General features: G+C 43.8%; 1 protein-coding gene across 9 annotated transcripts in view; it reads left to right on the forward strand.

Annotated features, from left to right (window-relative positions):
- Positions 1-19,263, forward strand: part of FGFR2 (fibroblast growth factor receptor 2) — an 81,276-nt gene that overhangs the window by 13,148 nt on the left and 48,865 nt on the right. For 5 of the 9 annotated variants that reach the window (XM_077182805.1, XM_077182806.1, XM_077182804.1 and 2 more), the window contains 3 exons: positions 6,565-6,831; positions 7,554-7,628; positions 14,472-14,641. In XM_077182805.1, coding sequence (XP_077038920.1) covers positions 6,565-6,831; positions 7,554-7,628; positions 14,472-14,641 — 512 coding nt within the window. The remainder of the gene's footprint in view (positions 1-6,564; positions 6,832-7,553; positions 7,629-14,471; positions 14,642-19,263) is intronic. The other 4 variants (XM_077182808.1, XM_077182809.1, XM_077182810.1 and 1 more) reach the window with 2 other exon arrangements.

Below are 19,263 nucleotides of genomic sequence, written 5' to 3' on the forward strand. Positions count from 1 at the left end.
TAATTTTTTTTTTCAGCTTTTCATTTGAGGTTCTGGCAAAACGTGATTCATTTCCCCTTTGTATTGTATAATAGGTTACATGAGAAGACTCTTCTGTAATGAGTTTGAAGAGCAGTTAATTATTTTTGAGATTGTGTTACATGTGTCTTAGGTTTGTTGTACTCCTCAGTTCACTTAGCAGAGACTCCCACTCTGTTACTTTAGACAGATGGTGGAGTTTATGACTTGAACAGAAATGGTCAAGATTTGGTGAATGCTGGAACCAAGCATTCACATTCTGAAGATGGCCCTTAGTTTCTCATCAATCTGATGAAATTTCAGCACAGTAATTTTAGGGGGTTTGGTGTGGCTTCTCAAGTTTGGCAGTCCTCTTTCCCTCCATGGGTGCCAAGTCTTTGTGCAGAAGCCATCCTGGTGCTTTCCTGTTTCTGAGACCAGTGCTGTGGTGCTGCTGTGTACAGAGCCCTTCACCCTGCAAGGAGCTGGCCGTGCGGAATGGGGACAAGCAGGAGGAAGTGCCAGGGCAGTTCCCAGCAGCAGGAGGTGGCCTCGCTGGTCTCTCTGCTGTTTGCTTTGAACTTGGCATGCTCTGAGTCTTCCCTGGCCTGGCTTCCAGCAGCTCAGAGCCCAGGGCCAAGCCCAGGAGCATGTGATACTCGGCGTTTTTGACGCAGGTTGCGCGCCTGTGCAGCCGTAACTCAACAACCACGGCTATAAAGACAGGTAGGAGCAAGCAGGCTACGGGTTATAGGAATTTTTCATCTCTGCACGAAGCCTAGACAAGTATAATTTCTTTCTCTTTGGGAATGAATCTTTCCTTAACCACGGGGTGAGCGAGACACATCCACCCAACTGCTTGGCTTGGTCAAAGCCCTGATGAAAGTTTTCATGTCCCTCACCCTGTGTCAGCCAACATCCTCGTGAGGTTTGGTCCCACTGCCCTCCTCTGCTGGGTGTGATGAGGTCTGGGTGGCTGTAGCCAGGGCCAAATGCTGTCTGGGGACTGTTGCCTGCTGACCCAAGACAGATGGGATATAATCACATGGGGGTAATTTTTGGTTTTAGCAAAGGTTTTTTTCTTGTCCAAGGAGTCCGGCAAGTGGCAAAATGCTTTGTTGCTCACCAGAATTTTTTATTTTTCTAAGCCTTCAAAGCTTAGGAAAACAAGATATAGTGCAGTGTAATATTTTCCCTTACCCATGATGACATTGGCAAGTTATTGCAATTGGAGGAGATTCACTTTTTTTAGATGGTTTTAGTATATGTAGCACTCAGTAGGAGTTGACATGGTCCAGGTCACTGTGGCTGGAAGCTCAACACTTGCTGGAGCACCAGCCACGTATGATGTGGCAACTTTATTTTGCAAATGTTCATTTCCAGGGCAAGAGGATTATTCCTGTTCCTTGCATAATTTTTTTTTTTGGTCTGGTTTCATCTCTTTACCCGTCAGATGATTATGTCCTTATTCTATAAGGATAACAATACTAATGAACATGCCAGGAAAAAGTTATTTTAGAGAATCTTGCCCTTTGTTTTGTGAAACTCTGTCAAATAGAGCAGCCCAGGAGTTTCTGTTAAAGGAACAAGTAAAGATGTAGAATCTGTTATGTATTTATGTTTATAACTATCATGGATAGCTCTTTCAAGTTTTGTGTTTGAAGCTTTTCTACAAGGCCCAGATCTTTTTCTTCAGATTTGAGCAGCTAATGTTTTAATACCTCAGATGGGGGGAAACGGTTCGTGCTCTGTAGAGTCTTGTTCAGGGACAAGGGATTTAAAAAATAATAAACTGTTAGTGTTTTAAAATTATGGGAGGAACTGTAGCAATTTGGAAAGGAAAGTGTTTTATCAGAACAGAGACTTCCTGATGGTGCCTGGCAGAGGCAGAGCTGGGCAGAGCTGGCAGCTGGCTGATAGTAGCAGTACAAATGGGACAGCAGGAATCCATGGCTTTGGAGCAGCTGATGGATGAATTGCAAACACTGTTTTGTGCCCCTTTGTCTAAGGAGCCTTTGTTTTGCTGTTGGCTAATGGGAGGTGGTGGTCACCATGGCCAGGAATGACTCTCTGCATTCTTAAACTGGTGGCTGTGTCTTTTGCAGGCTGATTTTATCATCCATTGTCAGAAGAGGGCATGGAGATCCTCTTGATATTGGTCTGCCAGCTTAAATTAAGGGAGAGTCCCATCATCCTGTCCCTGGCAGGTGGGAGGGAAGGCTGCACACCTGACTGTGATACCTGGCTGCCTTCTGCAGAGAGCCTGAAGCCTCGGGCTTGGCTTGCGCAGTCATGAGACCTATTTGACATCCCCATTCCATGTTGTTCATCCAGTTTGGTCTTGCTGGACTTACCTCAATGACAGGAGAGCCTTGAGGAGGGGCAGGAGAAGCAGCAGTGGTGGTGGTGGTTGGCAGCCTGGTGTTCCCTGTGGGGACATTCAATTTTGCAATGAACCTCTTGGATTCTTGACAGGTCAGGTCTGTTGACCCTTCTGGGCACACTGTGGTGAGTGTTTAGTTATTTACTAAAGCCTTTTGAAGTGAAAGTGGCTTGATGGGGTCTGAGGCTTTTGTGTTCTGGAGAGTTTTGTGGGAATCTTTGCTGGGGTTAGCTATTAGCTGATCGTTTCATTATTTGCCTCTGTAACTAAGTAACTAAATGACTTGAGACTTAAGATAAGCAGCTCTTTGTTAACATTTTATTAAATGGAGACTAATAATAATGATAATAATAAATTTAAAACCTAAGGAAGTATAAACCTCTCAGTGACCGAATTTGGAACAGAAACGTGATTTGGAATACAATTGCATATCTTAATAATCTGAAATAGAGCAGTCAGAGTGTCCCCAGTCCTCTATTGTGGTCATGGCTTTTATACAAACAGTCTTTACTCCACTTGATGGCTGGATGGCATAAACCATGCTGTGAGGCTGTATGAGCAGGCAGAGGAAAAGTTCACAGCTGTTTATTTAACAGCAGCTTGGTTTTACATGGCAGTATTGTTCAACAGCTTCACCTACAAAGTTTAAATACATTGTGTGCACCACTGTTACAAATAAGGATGTAGCTGAGAGCAGATAATAGGAGAAGCAGTGTGCCCTGTCCTGCAGTGATTAAGAACACCCAGAGTCATTCTGCATTTGCCTTTGTTGCTTGTTTGGTGTTCTGAGGGGTGACAGACAGGTGTAATTCAGTCAGGCAGTGCACCTCTGCAGGAGGATCCAATGCCACAGTTACAGGATTTGCTTATAAAGGAATCCTGTGCCTCCTTAGATGGTTTGGACCTCCCTGCAGTGAGCTGGGACATCTTCAGCCAGAGCAGTCTGCTCAGAGCCCTGTGCAGCCTGGCCCTAAATGTTTCCAGGGATGGAGCATCCACAGCCTCTCTGGGCAACTTGTGCCAGTGCCACCCTCACTGTAGAAACTTCTTCATGTCTAACCTGACCAATCCAGCAAAGGGCTGGTTCACAGGCCTCTGGTGATGGCTGAGGGTCCAGAGCTTCCAGGAGGGGTGGAGGAGCTGGATGTGATACAGGTCATCACACCTTGCCCGTGGAGCAGGGACAGAACCCTGCTGTCAGCCACAGGGGAGCCACTGATGGTACAGCATGGACGTGAGTTCAAAATCTGTCCCTAAATCTCAGAGCAGTGCAGAAATCCTTGTGCAGTGTCCTAGGGAGAGTTAACTTTGCAGCATAGGTTGTTTATGTGCTGCTGGGAATTTCTGAACAGTTTGAACTGGTTGAGTTTCGCAGTGAAGCTGTTGGGTGGATTCATGCCTCAGAATCCCACCTGTTCTCTGTTTGCTTTTGGGCACCATTTCAAACCCACACTGGAAAAAAGTTTATAGGCAAACATTATAAAAAGTGACAGTCTTAAGTGCTGCTACATTCTAGTTTGGCAACACAAAGGGCTTACCTGAAATAATTCACAATTTCCAAACATGACTTCATTATATCATGACAACACTTTGCTGCATCTTCCCTGATACTCTAAAGTGAAAGAAATGGAGGAGGATAATTTATACCAAATGCTAATACCCGTTTGAAACTTGTTTTTCCTTTAGTGCACCAGTAATTTTCTTTGTAAAAGGAATTTTTTAAATTGTAATTTTGAAATAAATTACTGTTCTCAAGTTTGGATTTGGATTTGTGTTGAAAGACTCAGTGCAAATTTGGAGTTAGTGGTTTAAAAAGAGATGAAATCAGGGATGCGATATTCAAAAATTATTTTCATTTTAATTTCCTTTTAATTGTGTGTGGGCTCATCCTGTTAGTTTCCTGGCACTGTTCAGCAGAAGGCTTTAATGCATTTAAAGGAGGTTTGAGGTATCATCACCCAAGGTGGCTTTTAAAGAAGTTTTAACAGACATTTTTTGACTCCAGTACATTGCTGGCACAGTGTAAACTCTGTAAAAGAAATTTTTTTGCAGGTAGAGCATTACAAAGAATTCTTACTAGCTTCAAAGTAAATTAGGTAACTGGCATCAGGTACATTTTTATTTGACAGTAAAATCTAATTAAAAAAAAATTCTCAAGCAGACTTTAACACACTCATTACTGTGATGAAATATATGTAGAAAGGAGCCCATGCTCCTTCTGGAAATTCGATTTCTAAGAGCATAATGTTGCACTCAGTGAAACACCTGCATTGCAGACCTGTGGGTTCATGACTGTATCAGCAAGACTGAATTAGTTTATAGGAGGTATAAATCTGTTTTGGAGTCTGTCCTAGACTCTTGAGATGGAACTCTGCATGCTAGGAAGTTTAGAGACCTTGTTATAAAATCTAAATCCAAGAAGCTTTACAGTCTCTGTACCTGGTTGTGTTGGGATGGGTTTCACGTGCCACCTTGGTGTGATGTGTGTGTCAAATCTGTTCTTTGGGAAAACATGTTTGCCCTAATGAAAAAGGCAGGAGAAGCTTTGATATGGCACATTCCTGTAATGACAGGATTGCAGGATGAGTGGGAGAGAAATTGGGTCTCCAAGTCCATCAGTAGAACCTGACAGCTAAATGCATGAGTGCCCCACCACGCTGGACATTCTGGTGCTCATGGAATCATATTTTGAGTTGGAAGGGAGCCATGGGGACCATCAAGTCCAACTCTCTGTTCCTTTCAGGGCTGCACAAAACTCAATTACTGACAGAACTTCAGCATTTCCAGACTCCTATCTCCAGTCCTGCTAGGATGTGGTGCTTGTTTCAGGCTTCCCTGTTGAAAGTGTGATACAAAAAATAACAACCCCAGGAGGAGGAACACTGGTTTCAGGGGTTTGGCATTCTTAGAAGGAAGTGTGGACATCAAAGAGCCACCTTTCAGTGCTCCCTCAGAGTCCCAAGCAGCCAGAGAGATGTTTTATTTATTCCTAGGCACAGAGGTTGTGCCTGTGCAGGGCAGGACGTGTCCGGGGTGCACGGGGAGCAGCTGTCTGTGTGCTCTGACCCTCCCCATGAGCAAACAGAAGATGCCTCTGTGCTTCTCTCCTTTATTTACCATTCCTGCCTCCCTTGGCGAGGCCCTTGGGACAGGGATGGTGTGGTGGTAGGGACAAACCAGCTCCAGAAGCTGTGCCTGTCTGTGGGACAGCCTGAGCTCATGGTAGGTGTGCTGAGCCTTCCCTCTGCACTGTGGAGACAGCCTGGATTGCCTGGATCTTTCCCCCTGCTGAGAGCTGGCCCTGCAAGGCAGGGATGAAGCTCTAGTAACTATAGGCAGATGTAGTTTCCCAAGGATGTTTTTTTGGAAAAAGACTGTGGTTTGACATTCTTCTTGTTACCAAAGGGAGCTGACGGATGAGCCATCGCGCTCGGAACTTCTGCGCGTACTGCAACTCTGAAAGCTTTGCTTGTGCTCCTGGGTTTCTGCTGTATTCACTGGGGAGAGGTTGTGAAATAAGTAATGAAGCAAAAAAGAATTTAAAGGGAAAAGTTAATGCCATGGAGAGAAGTGCTGGTAGTGCAGAAGGGAAATGTAGAGACTGTGATGAGCACAGGGAGAAAAATAAAAGGCATCATATATTCTGTGTATAGGAACTCATGGTTATTAGCTTAGTAAGTGAAGGGGGTTTTGGGCATCCTTTTCTTTCAAAACAGAACTTTCCAGGTTTTAAAAATTAAAAAGCAACCTAAAATAAAATCAGGTGGGGAAAGATAATTATTCATTTGAATTGTGGACCCAAATGCTAAGACAGAAAATGGAATTTGCCTTTTGAACCCCTCCTTCTCCTACAAGTCCTTTGAAGCCTCCAGGTTCTGCAACCCCCATTGTCCCCTGCTCTCTGTGACTGATGAGAAGAGTAATGTGTTGGTGGGGCACTGGGGACAAGGGACATGCCAAGACACTGATCAAAAGTGCCTGAGCTTTACTCGTGGTGAACTTCTTGGAAATAACTTCAGTTTAACAACACAGAACACTGGGCTAATCTGGACGAAACATTTTTTTTAAATTTAACGTAACTTGATTTCCATGGATGAAAAGGGCCTTGACTGACCTGTGTTGGAAATTCTCTCCTTTCCCTTCTCTTTCTTCTATTTTTTCCTCCTTTCCTTCCACCTTCGCAGAGCCGCCAACCAAATACCAAATCTCTCAGCCAGATGTTTACTCAGCACTTCCAGGAGAGACGCTTGAGTTGCGCTGTCAATTGAGAGACGCCGTCATGATCAGTTGGACTAAGGACGGGCTCCCTTTGGGGCCTGACAATAGGACAGTGATTATTGGGGAGTACTTACAAATTAAGGATGCCACAGCCAGAGATTCGGGCCTCTATGCTTGCACTGCTGTTAGGACCCTAGACAGTGATACTCTGTACTTCATTGTAAATGTTACAGGTGAGTGAGTCAAACGCAGGTTTTTGCATGCAGAAGCTGTAAGATGTGATGTTAAGACACTTTATGACCTTACATGAAACAATCCACTAGGGCACAGTGAGTTGAGTTCTGTAGGTGTAAATTTTATCCCCAAATTTTAAATTGTATCCCCAAATTTTTGGGGATTTTTCTCCTTGTCCTGACCCTGAAATGGGCTTAGTTTGTGTCTACTCCTTTTTGCTCCAAGGGCTCTACAGAGATTAACAGCTGCTGTAGAGCTCTCTGTTTTATACCACTCTGACCGAATTAAATTAGACAGAGTTGCTGTGATGATGATAAAGCCACTAGAATGAATACAGGTTTTTGCCCATGCATCAGAAGAGGAAAATGTGTGTTCTACATCCTTCAAGTTTAGAGATAAATTTTTCTGGAGATGCTCAGTTCTGTTCAACTGCATCTCTGTAACAGAAGTTAAAATATTAAGCAGAATGAGATTTTTGTAATTAGCAAACTCCTTTGGGAAAGTCTGTAGCACTTCAGGACTATTAGCTAGTTTTGTTACAATTTTACATGGAAATAGCATTTTGTGGCTGGATTTTCTTTTTCTCTAGCTTCTGCACAACTAACATAAACACTTGTTCTTCATAATATACTGTCCAAGATATAGCTTATCAATTTGTTTTTCTGTAAAAAAAACCCAAAAATTAGGCTGGTTTAAAGACTTGGTTGTTTTTAATGTGCAGATGCTCTTTCCTCTGGGGATGATGAAGACGACAATGATGGGTCCGAGGACTTTGTGAATGACAGCAACCAGATGAGTAAGTAACAGAAGTCACTCCCAGAAGTCACTAGCAAGATCCACGTGGAAAACTATGTCCCATCTCTTGCACTCCTGTCTTCAGAGTTTCTTGGTTGTTAACTGCATGTACTGTCAAATATCTTTGTATCTTGTTCTCCTCTGTTTTCTGTTTCTCGTAGCTCGTAACTTGGAAAAGAAAAATAAAAATAAACTAATATTCTTTTGAACGTGCTTTTCTGGTCTGTACTTTCTTTTTTCCCTTCTTGCTGGCATTTCTGCAGTTTCCTTTCTTTCTGAATCAAAGTTTGGTCTTTGTCTGGTTTAGGCTCTGACAGATTAACTCAACTTTTCCTGAATCTGAGCAGAAACTTAACAGAAGAAAAAAAGATCCCAGCTCATTTTGTTAAAAGGTGGTATGAAAACTTAAAAAAAATTAAGTTGTAATGAGGTAAATCCTTCAATCCCTAATCTCAACAGAAATCTCATCAAGGAGAATGAATTTGGAGACAATGAGGCTCTTTTGTCTGCAAAGAACCTTAAGGTTTGTTGCAAAGAAGGTGATTCAGTGCTAAACCCCCATTTTATGTTACTTAGGTGTGATGAAAATGGGCTAAAAGAGTCTTAGACCTATCTGAATGTGTTAAACTTCGTCCCCTTTAGAGAATTCATAAAGCTATTAATAAGCTCTAAATAGAGCACTCTCTAAGAGGAAAAAAAAAAGTACATAAAATTAATCTTGGCTCCTGATGCCACTGTGCAATGCTGCCAAACCCCCTCGGTGACTGGTGGTTTGCTGTTGCTGGTGCCTGCTAAATTCAATAACAGAGAGAAATCCTTTGGGGGAGATGTCAGTGAGCAGCACCCACAGTGGGCAGGGGGTGTATTTGCTGCTCAGCCTGGTCAGGAGCTGCAGCTGCCCTGCAGCTTGGAGCACTTGTCCAGGTGAAAAAGCACGAGCCTGATTTGGGCTGCCCCGTTTGTGCCTTTTGTGTGCGGCTGCCCCCGGCCTGAAGCTGTGAAACATTAGATGCTATTTAAAGTGATATAAGTTCCTAGCTGCCTGTTTGGCCCCTGCCATCTGTTAGTGTGATTAACCCCGGGCTGATGCACAGGTGCCTCTGGAAGGGGCTGAGATCAGGCAGCTGGAGGCTGCCCTGACAGAGGAATGCAGTGGCAAAGAGAATTGGAGGGCTTGGAGAAGGGACACTGCTTTTAAAAGAGGTTGTCTAGGCAAAACCCGCCAATCCAGGCAGTGTTAGCTCAGCCCTGAAATGGAGCCATGGTTAGAAATTCCCGTTAGGAAACATTTCTGATGTTTGCTGTTCCTTAAAGCTTTACTGGTGTTGGTCAGAAAAAGGCTTGTGACATTTTCGGTGACAATTATGCTTCTGATCTGCAGTGGTGGCTTTGGTGATCCATTGTGAGCATAAATGGCTTTTGGAAGAAGTGAAGGACCTGCTCTCAAGGCAGCTGTGCTCTGTAATGGTCTCAGAAGGATTCCTGCCCTTCCAGCCACAGGGAGCAGTGCCCAGCGGTTGCGCTAATGACGTTCTTGTAAAACGAGCTATCATTTTAAGCTACTGTTAATCAATCTTGATTGGGGAGCTGGTGAAAGGCCCTTGACAGTGTCCATCTGCTGGCACAGGGCTGTGTGCTGCAGCAGGGGCCAGCACACTTTCCCTGCTCTCAGTGAAAGATGCCTCTCAGGCGTGAGCGTTCAAACATCGCGGATGGCGGGGAAAGCGCAGCTGTGGAGATGGAAGGGAGGAAACTGCAAAAGACAGAATTGGGCCTGAGCAGAGCATTCCACAAGCAATTCCCTGATGAATTGCTTTTTAAAAGGTGCCCGCTGTCTGCTGGGGGAGCAGCAAAGCTCCCAGGGTCTGAGCTGAAAGCAGGACGATGACTGAAGGGTCGTGGCACCGTGTCCCTCCAAGCATTCTGTGTTCAGTGAAGAGTTGCATCACAGTAACTCCCTTGGATTAATACAGGGCTGCTGAAAGAGGGTTGTGATTTGGCAATTTATGTGTGAAAGTCAGGGTGGGACTTGGTGTGGTGTGCCTTGTAAGCCTTCTTTTCCTCTTCCAAGTCCTCTATCACATCCAAGAGGCCACGTGTAATTGAAGGTACTGTGTTACAAGGCAGATGGAGGAGTGAACTAGGAGCTGTGTCTTCCCTGGGTGTGCTGTGGAGCAGTACACAATGGCCAAATGCCCTTTACCTTCCCTGCCTGTGGGATGTTGAGCCTGGCAAAGTCCACGACCTCACAATGGGCCCTGGCTGCTGCTCTTCTACAGAAGTCTTTTAAATGTTTCCTCAATCATGAGCCTTGCAGATCTCAAATGATTTAACTGATAATTTGCATACAAATTATAGCTGTGATCATTAAGGATAAGCAATGGAAATTGGCCTGGTTATGCCTTTACTGATGGAAACAAAAGGCCATAGTCTTCAAAGGTTGTTGCTTTTTGATGAAACAATTCTGATAAAGTCCAGCTGTCTTGGCATGTTAATTATGATGAGATGAGGCAGGAAATGGCTGTAGTGCCTTCAACAGGAAGCTGAACCTTGGCATTCTCATTCCTGCATACTTAAAACTAAAACAAACCTTTTAGAGCTGTTTTATTTACACTGCTAAGTATTCTTTTGAGCTGTTTTATTTTCCTTGCCTCTGTTGCAAATACATATTTCGGAGGCCAAGGTTTCTGAATGCAGGTGGAGAGGCCGTTGAGGAAATCTAGTGTAATTTTCGAGGCTGCCCAGAAAACACAATTGTTCTTGGAGTCAGTGGAGGCTGTAGGTGACTCTCTAGATGTGAGGAGCAGCTCTTCCTTGGGAGAGGAGGGCACTGGTGTGTACCCATGTGCATTTGACCACTGGCCCTGTGTGTATTTTTCAGTGAGAGGCACACAGAGCAGATTTCACTCTGCGTTTGCTGTCCCTTCAGCTTGACAGATACTTTAACTGTCTGAAAAAACACTGGGGTAGATTTGTTCCAGACTGCATCCTGAATAGCTTTTTATTACTTCCAGCTTTTGTTGAAGGGATTAGTGCTCGTGGGGAAGGTGCAGGATTGGTTCCACTGCAAAACAGTCCCCTTTCTCCACAAAATGGCTTTGTTGGCAACTCAAGTTTTCCCCTTTGTTACCCTAAAGATGGGCCTTAGCTTGGTTCTTGGAGGGTCATCTCCAAGGACTTGGTTTTACAAGCTTAATGATCATCATTCTGGCAGCAGTGGAAAAGACATTGCTGGCACTTACTGCCTTGTCCTTGTTGAGATTTTGAGAGGTAGCCCTAATTTGAGGCATTTCTATACTCCCGACCTGATACTGGCAAGGCAGCAGCTGTCGTGGTGGTTGCAATCAAGTCCACCAACTAATTTATTCTGTAGACCTCTGGGTAGCCCTGAAGATGCTGCTGCTCTGCCTTGAATTCTGGTCAGGCAACTGGAGGCTTTATGACTTTTTTTTTTTTCCTTATCGCCCTTTAAACAATTTCTTCTGGGCCAAGCAATGGTAAATTGGCACCAAGAACAAAAAGTATCTAAATGTAATCCACATGCTGTTCCTTTCATGCCTTGAAGAGTTTCAGAAAGGATGAAACAAGGTTCAAATTCATCAAATCCTGTAGAGTGGAAACCCACTCAGGGGAGCAGCAAAAATTGGATGTTGCCTAGAAGTGTTTTTTAATTAAAGGTCAAATACAATAGTACTGAAAACCTTGGAGGGGTTTGATGTGGTCACTTATGGCGCTCTATTGCCTGCTTGAGGAGCTTGTCAAGCAGGCTTGGAGTTGACTACTTTTGTGTTTCTTTGTATTAGAGAAGTCCAAATAAAAACTGAAGAGTCCTGAAGTGAAGTGGTCCCCTGGGCTTCCTAATTTCAATTTCACATGCAGGAGATTTGGCTGATTAGATGTAATGTCTGTGCAGTGTGGGTCAGCAGGATATTTTCCTCACTAATGAGAACTCTGAGCAATCAGGAATTCCCACCCGTTCCCCTGCTGCTCCTTGCTGCTTCATGCTGGAGTCTGCCCTGTGGTTGCTGTGAACTTTTAGCAGTGGTGCCACCTACTTCACCTGTTCTGGTGGCAGTGATGGGATGTGATGGACGTGGCCCGTGAGAGCAGTCAGCACCTGGTACTCATTTACTGTGTTCATTATCAGTTTTAGTGAAGCTCGGTGTTTTTCCTCTCAAGACAAATAGAAGCACTAAAAGGTGTTTCAGGTTATGATGATTTAATCTATAAAGAAGAATGCTGTGTGTTGATCAGATCAATCACTGGATGAAAGCACGATTTGAGGGCAAGTGTGATGGTTTGTGGATGTTGCTGCCTTTTCCTCTTTTCCTTGAACACGCTGAGGAGCTGCCAAATGTAGGATGTCTTGAAGCATTTTCAGATGGTGCTTTCCATATGTGATGCCTGCATGTTTTTCTCCAAGCTGACCTGTAATTTAGGAGCATTGCAGGTTATGCTGAGGGTTGTGTGAAGAGAAGGTTTCCAAACAGGCCTTTCTCCCATTCTGGGGTGTTCCACAAAATGGAGCTGCTTCTCTTCATTCCTGCCTGCATCTGCCTGGCCTCTTTTTTGCACCCATCTCTGTCAGAGATTTCCCTCTGTTCATTTGTTGTATTGGAGCATATTCCAGGAGCAGGTTGTTGATGGAAAGGATAGTTATTTTCAAGAAAACCAGAGGATGGGCTGGACCATAACAGTACAAACCTGGCTGTGTGAAGCAGCTTTATTTGGGGAGCTGCTGGTGGCTGCACCCTGACTGACTCCAGAGCCCTGGTCCCAGTCTGCAGCCTGGTGGGAGCTTCCCAGAGCTTGGCCCTTCCATCCCGTGGGCTGCAGGGCAGCTTTGCCCTGGGTGAGCCGGTGGCTCAGAGGCTGTGCTGGCCAGTGGCTGCATGTGAGCTCTTGGTGCCCTGCGCTGTGAGAGGGGCTTGTGTGATGGATGTGGTGAGAAGTGACCCTGCTGGCTGCAGAGTTGCTGGGTTGGCAGTACCCACCTGGGGCTAAAGCAAGCCCTCTGCTCTGGATGGGGTGCTGATACAGCTGGTTTGGGTGGTTGATGGTCTTTGATGTGCCCCAGTTTGCTTTGGCTTTGTGGGAGCTGCAAGTAGGGCCCAGCAGTGGCTCCCTTGTGGTAGACTTTGAGCAGTCCAGGGAAAACAGCTTTTTAATCCCTCAGTACCAGCATGTAATTCTGCCTTTGCCTGGTGTACTTGTAATGCAATTTGGCCCTTGCGTGTAGGAGTTGATTCCTCTGGTTGGCTTTTGTTTAAAGTCTTCTGTTGTTTTAATGTGATCCTGCTTTTAGCAAATAATGTTAACAGTGATTTTCCTTACATCTCTAATTCACTTTTGTCTGCGTAACAATTTCTTAGTGTTGTAGTTAAATGTTCAATAGTTACTTGATTTTCTATTTTGATTACGTGCATAAATTTGCTTTGCTTTTCTACTTCATTAATTTTAACACTAATTGCCACTTCAGGCAAAATAAAAACCCAAACACTTATCGTTCATAGCATCATTATAGGACTTGCTTTTAGAATGTTTTCTTTATACTGAGAGAGACTTTGTTAAAGGATTTATTCCTGTATTTTCTGTCCAGCTGTATTTTTATTTAGAGAGGGGGGGTAGCAGGATTTCTGAGTTTGCACTGATTGTAAGAACTGCTATAAATATTTGAGGAACGGAAGAATTTATTTATAGTGGAGTGTTGGCCTGCTAATGAAGGAAATGAAACAGGGCTGAGAGAAATGGAGTTATTTTTCTGGACCCCTCTAGTCCTAAAAATTCCACGCTAATCTGATTTGCTTCAGGAAAACTCCATTGTAAAAGAAATTAATGTTTCCTACTATTAAATAGATCTTGAATCTTTAACTAAAAAAAAAAAAACAACTGTTATGGTGAGATGACTGAAGCAGTGCCATGAAGTCGTTAAGAAATGTAGATGAAGCTGTGCAAGGATCCAGAGGATGGGATAACTTTGTCTTTGGGTCTATGTATCCAAGTTTACTTCTGTGAGGGTAAACACATATGGGCAATTGTAAATTTTATTCTGCTGTGTTTCCTTTGCTGGTACATGACAAATGTGCTTCTCATGATGTTCATGTGGGCACAGGCTGGGCCAGGACATGGCAAGGAGTGAGCGAGAGCCAGGAGGGCCATGCCAGGGTCTGGGAAAATAATCACCTCAGAAAATGTGTGTTGAGAGAGAGGCACTCTCACTTTATGCCATGGTTTTGGATGTCACTGACCCTTTGGACTTCAGGAGGCTCATTATTGTGGGAAACCCCTCCAAAATGATAAATGTTTTTTGGTGATCCACATTTACTGTTTGGTTTCCTCTGCTTGGGTTAAGATTTCAGAAATATGTTCCATTTGTAAATACATTTCTGTGGTTTCTATGCACAGTTCACCTTGGCCCACACTGCAGGCTTTAGCTGCTGTCAGAATGGGGGACTTCTCACAGAAGGGGAAAGTGCTGATGCTTCCAGGCATCTTCTGTCTTGGTCTGTCTGGCTTCACAGCTGAGGGCCAAAAATTCTGAGTTTGAACCATCGCAGTAACTCAGCTCAAGGTCCAAAGTCCCTGTGTCTTACTTGACATACACAAAACAAAAGTTGTCTGTGGTTAATTATTGGAATTTTGTCACAAATTAAACACCCAGAGCAGCAGACTGAGCCATTTGCAAAACCCTGGCTGACACTTGCAGCAGCCGATCTCCACTCGTGTGCCCTTTCCAAACCCTACTTGAAGCGGGTCCCTGCGGCTCCGTGCGCCGGTGGAAGGGGCTGGAGGGGGAGCTCCGTTCCCAAGTGCTGATGTTTCTGGATGTGTCCCTTTGGAACAGGGGCACCTTACTGGACACACACGGACAAGATGGAGAAGAGGCTCCACGCCGTGCCGGCCGCCAACACCGTCAAGTTCCGCTGCCCAGCCATGGGCAACCCAACGCCGACCATGCGCTGGCTGAAGAACGGGAAGGAGTTCAAGCAGGAGCATCGCATTGGTGGCTACAAGGTAAGGGCTCACCATGGCATTTTGGGATTTCTCTTCTTGACCAAAGCTGTTTAAAAAAAAAACCCCAACCAAACAACTCAAAACCAGCCCTCCTCCCTCTCTAAAAAACTCAAAAACCTACCAAAAACTTGCTGAAGTCCACAGAAAATGTTTTAATGGCCTTGGATCAAACGTGGAAGCAAAAAGAGGTGGTTGTTTTCTTCTGGGGAAGAGTGGGTGGTTTATTTGGCGGTTACTGAGTACTAATTATTTATTTTTTTTTCTGAAATTCAAGCTTCTAGCCTAGCCGTGCAGCTAAGGATTATTTATAGAGAGGTATTTGGAAAACTAAAGACTGACCTAGCAAAGCAGATTAAGACTGTTTTGCTCTATTCATTTTTGGCTGCATTGTTAAAAACATGGCCATCCGCTTTGGTGAGTGTAAGGCAGTTTAATAAAGGAAGCCTTGGAAGTCAAAAGTTATTATTTTCTATAGAGTTTATGGCCTGTGAAACTGAAATGGGAAGAAGAATTTGAGGGGAAAGTAGCAGCAATTACTTGGAAGGGTTTGTTTGAATTTTAAATGGCTTCAGATTAGATGTCTTATTCTGAGTTGGTGGTTACTGATTAAGAGAGAGTTTTAGGGAGGCCAGCTTGCTCTGTGTGTTAGTGCACAGACCTTTAACCTCGTGGTATCTGCCTGGGTCAGGTCAGAAGTCAGGATTTGGTCATCTGATCCCTCTCCTCCAAGGAACTGGGAATGCGTGACTTTGGTGGCAAATTGCTGTTCAGGCATGGCCATTTCTGACTCCCCTTCACCTCCTGTCTGGGTCTACTCTCGGCAGTTTCCTCATGTCCCCGACACCTCAGCAGCTCCTCCTCCAAGAGGAGAATTTTCTGAGGCAGTCCCCTTGTGTCAGGGTTGGAATCCCCATCCTGGAGCTTGTGCTGAGCTGCTCCGAGCAGTTTGGAATGGCTGTTAGACACAAATTAGCTGTCTTTACTAGGCAGAGCTCAGTTCTGAGTCCTGAGGCTGCCCCCCAGTCCTGCACCACTGCCTTGCCCCCATGGTTTGCAGTGTTTCTGGGGGGCTGCCTTGGTTGAGCCATTGCTTTGTGAGCTGTTGATTCAGGTCCTGCCCGGTGCACAAAATCTGTTTTCCAGTGCAGAGGAGGACAAGCCTCAGTCTCCTTTCCTCTCTAGCTGGATTTACTGTAGAAAGTGTCAATTTTTCCAACATTTGTGTTAGCAGAGAGCAGAGCCCAGAAAGTCTCCCTGCATGAGCACTAATTATCTAAGTAGACTTTTCCATCTATGTTTGCTTACACCATAAATTTCTGTTGCTTATGAGTGTACACCTGGCAACACCTTCTGCCTTTCATAACACTGTGGAGTGTTAACGAATTGGCTCCCATTCAGTGATTTTTGCCCTTCTCAGTGCTTTTTTAAAAACAAAAAAAAGCACCAATTAAGGGAAAAAAATCCCCAACCAAACTAATCCTGTCTTGGAAAATAATAGTAACTGTTCTGGTGGTAACCAGGCTGTTATTTTGAACACTTTGCATCTGATGGAGGGGAAATGAAGATATCACTCTTGAAGACCATGAAGGAAAATGTGTGTCTAGAGAGGCAGGATGGAGGTACCTGGTGTCTGCTCTGGGAGGGGGATCTTTGGTGGGGTAAATCAGCTCATGTGAGGCTCTGTGCTGGCACTGCTAGTGTTAGGGAGCTGGGTGAGATCATTTAGAGTTGTGCCCATTAAGTGGCACAAATTAAGCTTTTGGTCATGTGTGTTAAATGTGTGCAGTTTCCCAGGTGTGTATGTACTGTGAGAAGGAGCCACAGATGCCTGCTCCTAAAGCCAGCTGGATTCCTGTGAAGTCTGTGCCTCTAATTCTAAATCATAACTTCCTCTATCTCTTTAGTCCAAAGGAAAAAAGAGGGCACACAGCTGAGGATTTCAGACTTTTCTTTTTGCTCACAAAGACATTACATTTTAAATTATCTTGTAGGATTTACTTACCATTGTCAAATCAACCAAATCCATGTTTATTCTACATTCTGTCATTTTGAATAATCATCTTTGAAGATGAAAGCTTGTTCCCAGTGAATGGGTGTTAAAGAGTGAGGACTCCAGAACTTTTCTTTTTGGAGCTGTGTCCTCATCTGTTCTAGGGGCAGGGTGAAGTCACTGTGGGCTCATGCAAAATTATACTAGAAAAGAGAGAATTGTATTTTTTTGACATCACCATGCCAATGAACTTTTAATGAAGGAGTCCTCAGGAAGGACTGAGTCTATCAGTGTTGGTCTGTGTTTAACCAGGTGTCACAGCAGCTCGTGCTAAATCTTGCACATTAGCTTGTCTTGAATCTGAGTGTTGCTCTCTGCAAGGCATTTTTGATGGAGATATTTACAATTTTTGAGATAGAATAGCTGGATCCAGACCTGGCCATATCTGACAGAAGAGACAATCATCCCTTGAAGCCTTAAGGGACAAAGGGAAGGGAAGGAAAACGTAAAGCTTCCCAGTAATCCTTCAGCCACCTCTTTCCTGCTAAGAGCTGAGAAATCCCTTGGTGTATTGTTTTTATCAAAATCAGATAGGGGCCTGTAGCACTTTGTCCCTTTGACTGGGGAATGTCTTGAGTCAATTTGCACTCAGGCAGGCTAGCAGGAGGGTGTATGTTCTGGCCAAGATAGCTTCCAGGGCGGAATTCCTGCACTGTGACTAATTCTGGGTGGTGAATTTCAAAATTGATCCTTTAATGATCTTTCAAGATATACCCAACCTCCTCAAAATAACGAGAACAGGATCAGTTATTGAATATATAAATTCATTTTTACTCTGATTTTTTTGAAGTGATGATAACTCTTGTTTGTGCCTTTAGAGGCATTTTATATTTTCTTTGAGTTGATAATCTAAATCCTCTCTGAGACCACAGGAGCCTTTTCTTTCCTGTACACCACCCAGAAAGCAAATGCACTTCTATCAGCTGGTACTGTTTAAGCATTAACACTTGTGTGTTTGCCCCTATGCATTTGGATAAGCTTCATCACTGCAGCTGTCTTAAACACATTTAAATCCAGCCAGGTAAATACAGAGTAAGAAAATTTATCATTACAGGAACACTGCACAGGCCCATGGCCTTTGCCAGGGGTGTTCTGTACTTGTTCTCTTTGTCTCAGCAGTACCTCTCACAGTCTGCACTGTGCTGCTTTTGTGGAGAGTTGTATTTTCATTTCCAATCCTTCTTTCCTTTGAAATTAGTATAAAATTGATCCATTTTTAGCTAAGTGACGTTTTCATGACATTATCTCTCCAGTGAAGACACACATTTTAAGACTGAACAGAACTGTCCACTGTTCTTTACGGGATACTCCAAAAGCAAAAAGTTTATATGAAAAAATCCTTGCCCTTTCCCAGTTCTCTGATCAATATTCCTTGGCATTTTGATTCCAAGGGTTTGTTTCCCACCTCCAAGCTATGAGTGCAGTTTATATGGATTTCATACGGCTAATTCAGTTTAAAAATCAAATCTTTTGGGGAGATTGTTTAAAGAAATGGTTAAAACCTTGATGGAGAAGATTTCCCCCCCAGTAGAGTGCTAGGAGTGTCCATAACTAGTCAGTAAAACACCTGGACTGAGGGATGTGGCATTTCACATAAAAAAGTCACATCACCAAAGCCTGTGTTTCAAGCTGTGTGGGTGCAGGGATGTGGCTGGACTGTTGCATGTCTGAGAATGAAATTTTGAATTTGGAAATCTTCAGTGAGAGAAGAGGCTGCTCATCCCCAGCAAAGGGGGATTTTCCTGGACTTAGCAATGCTGCACTTGTAGCCACAAAGCACTAAGCCAACAGTCTTGTTGGATCCAGATCCCTGCCATAAATCCAGTTGTCTGGCAATGTGTCATAGCTGCTTTGGACCTCTGCAGCAGTTGTTTAGCTTAACCCAAAGTGGCTTAAGCTGTTGTTTTGTTATAAAGATATCTCTGTCCGTGGAGTTACAAGAAGGAAATTGCACAAATGCTTTTTAATATTCCCATCCAGTATATCCACTTGTGGCTGTAAGTTAAGTTTTCTTATTGAACATAAACAATTTCTTGTGTTTTCCTGTCAAATTAATTACCTGCAGCGTGTTTACAATTTTTATTTGTTTTAACTTTTGTGGAACTGTGATCTGGTCTTCCTGTTTTACAATCAGATTGGTTAAAAACTCTGATTCCAGGAAGTGTGTTTTAACTTGTAGTGGCAGAAAGTTCAGGCCACTTTGACCAAGTGTCCTTCAAAATAAATCACAAAGAAGTAAAATACTCAAAATATGTAGCTGTTGTATTTATTTACCAACAGTTTATCATGCAGCTCTTCCTGACCCAAACTTTGACTTTCAGGGTTGCTTAGCAGAACAACAAGATGTTAAAATAACACTGATAAACTCTTTCTAGTTCTATGAACTTATCCCTTAGCTCTTCACAATGTGAAGAAAAATCAAGATATCATTTTGATGGAACCACTATAATTGTTTGACCATCAACATGAGGGGCTGAGGAGAGAAGCCTTAAGTTTGGGCTGGAGATTTTGAGGCTGTGTCACACATTTCTCTGATGCTAGCTTAGCACCTTCTCCTGCTGGACTCTTGCCC

The sequence above is a fragment of the Agelaius phoeniceus genome, chromosome 9 (assembly GCF_051311805.1).
Source record: "Agelaius phoeniceus isolate bAgePho1 chromosome 9, bAgePho1.hap1, whole genome shotgun sequence".
NCBI classification, from domain to species: domain Eukaryota; kingdom Metazoa; phylum Chordata; class Aves; order Passeriformes; family Icteridae; genus Agelaius; species Agelaius phoeniceus.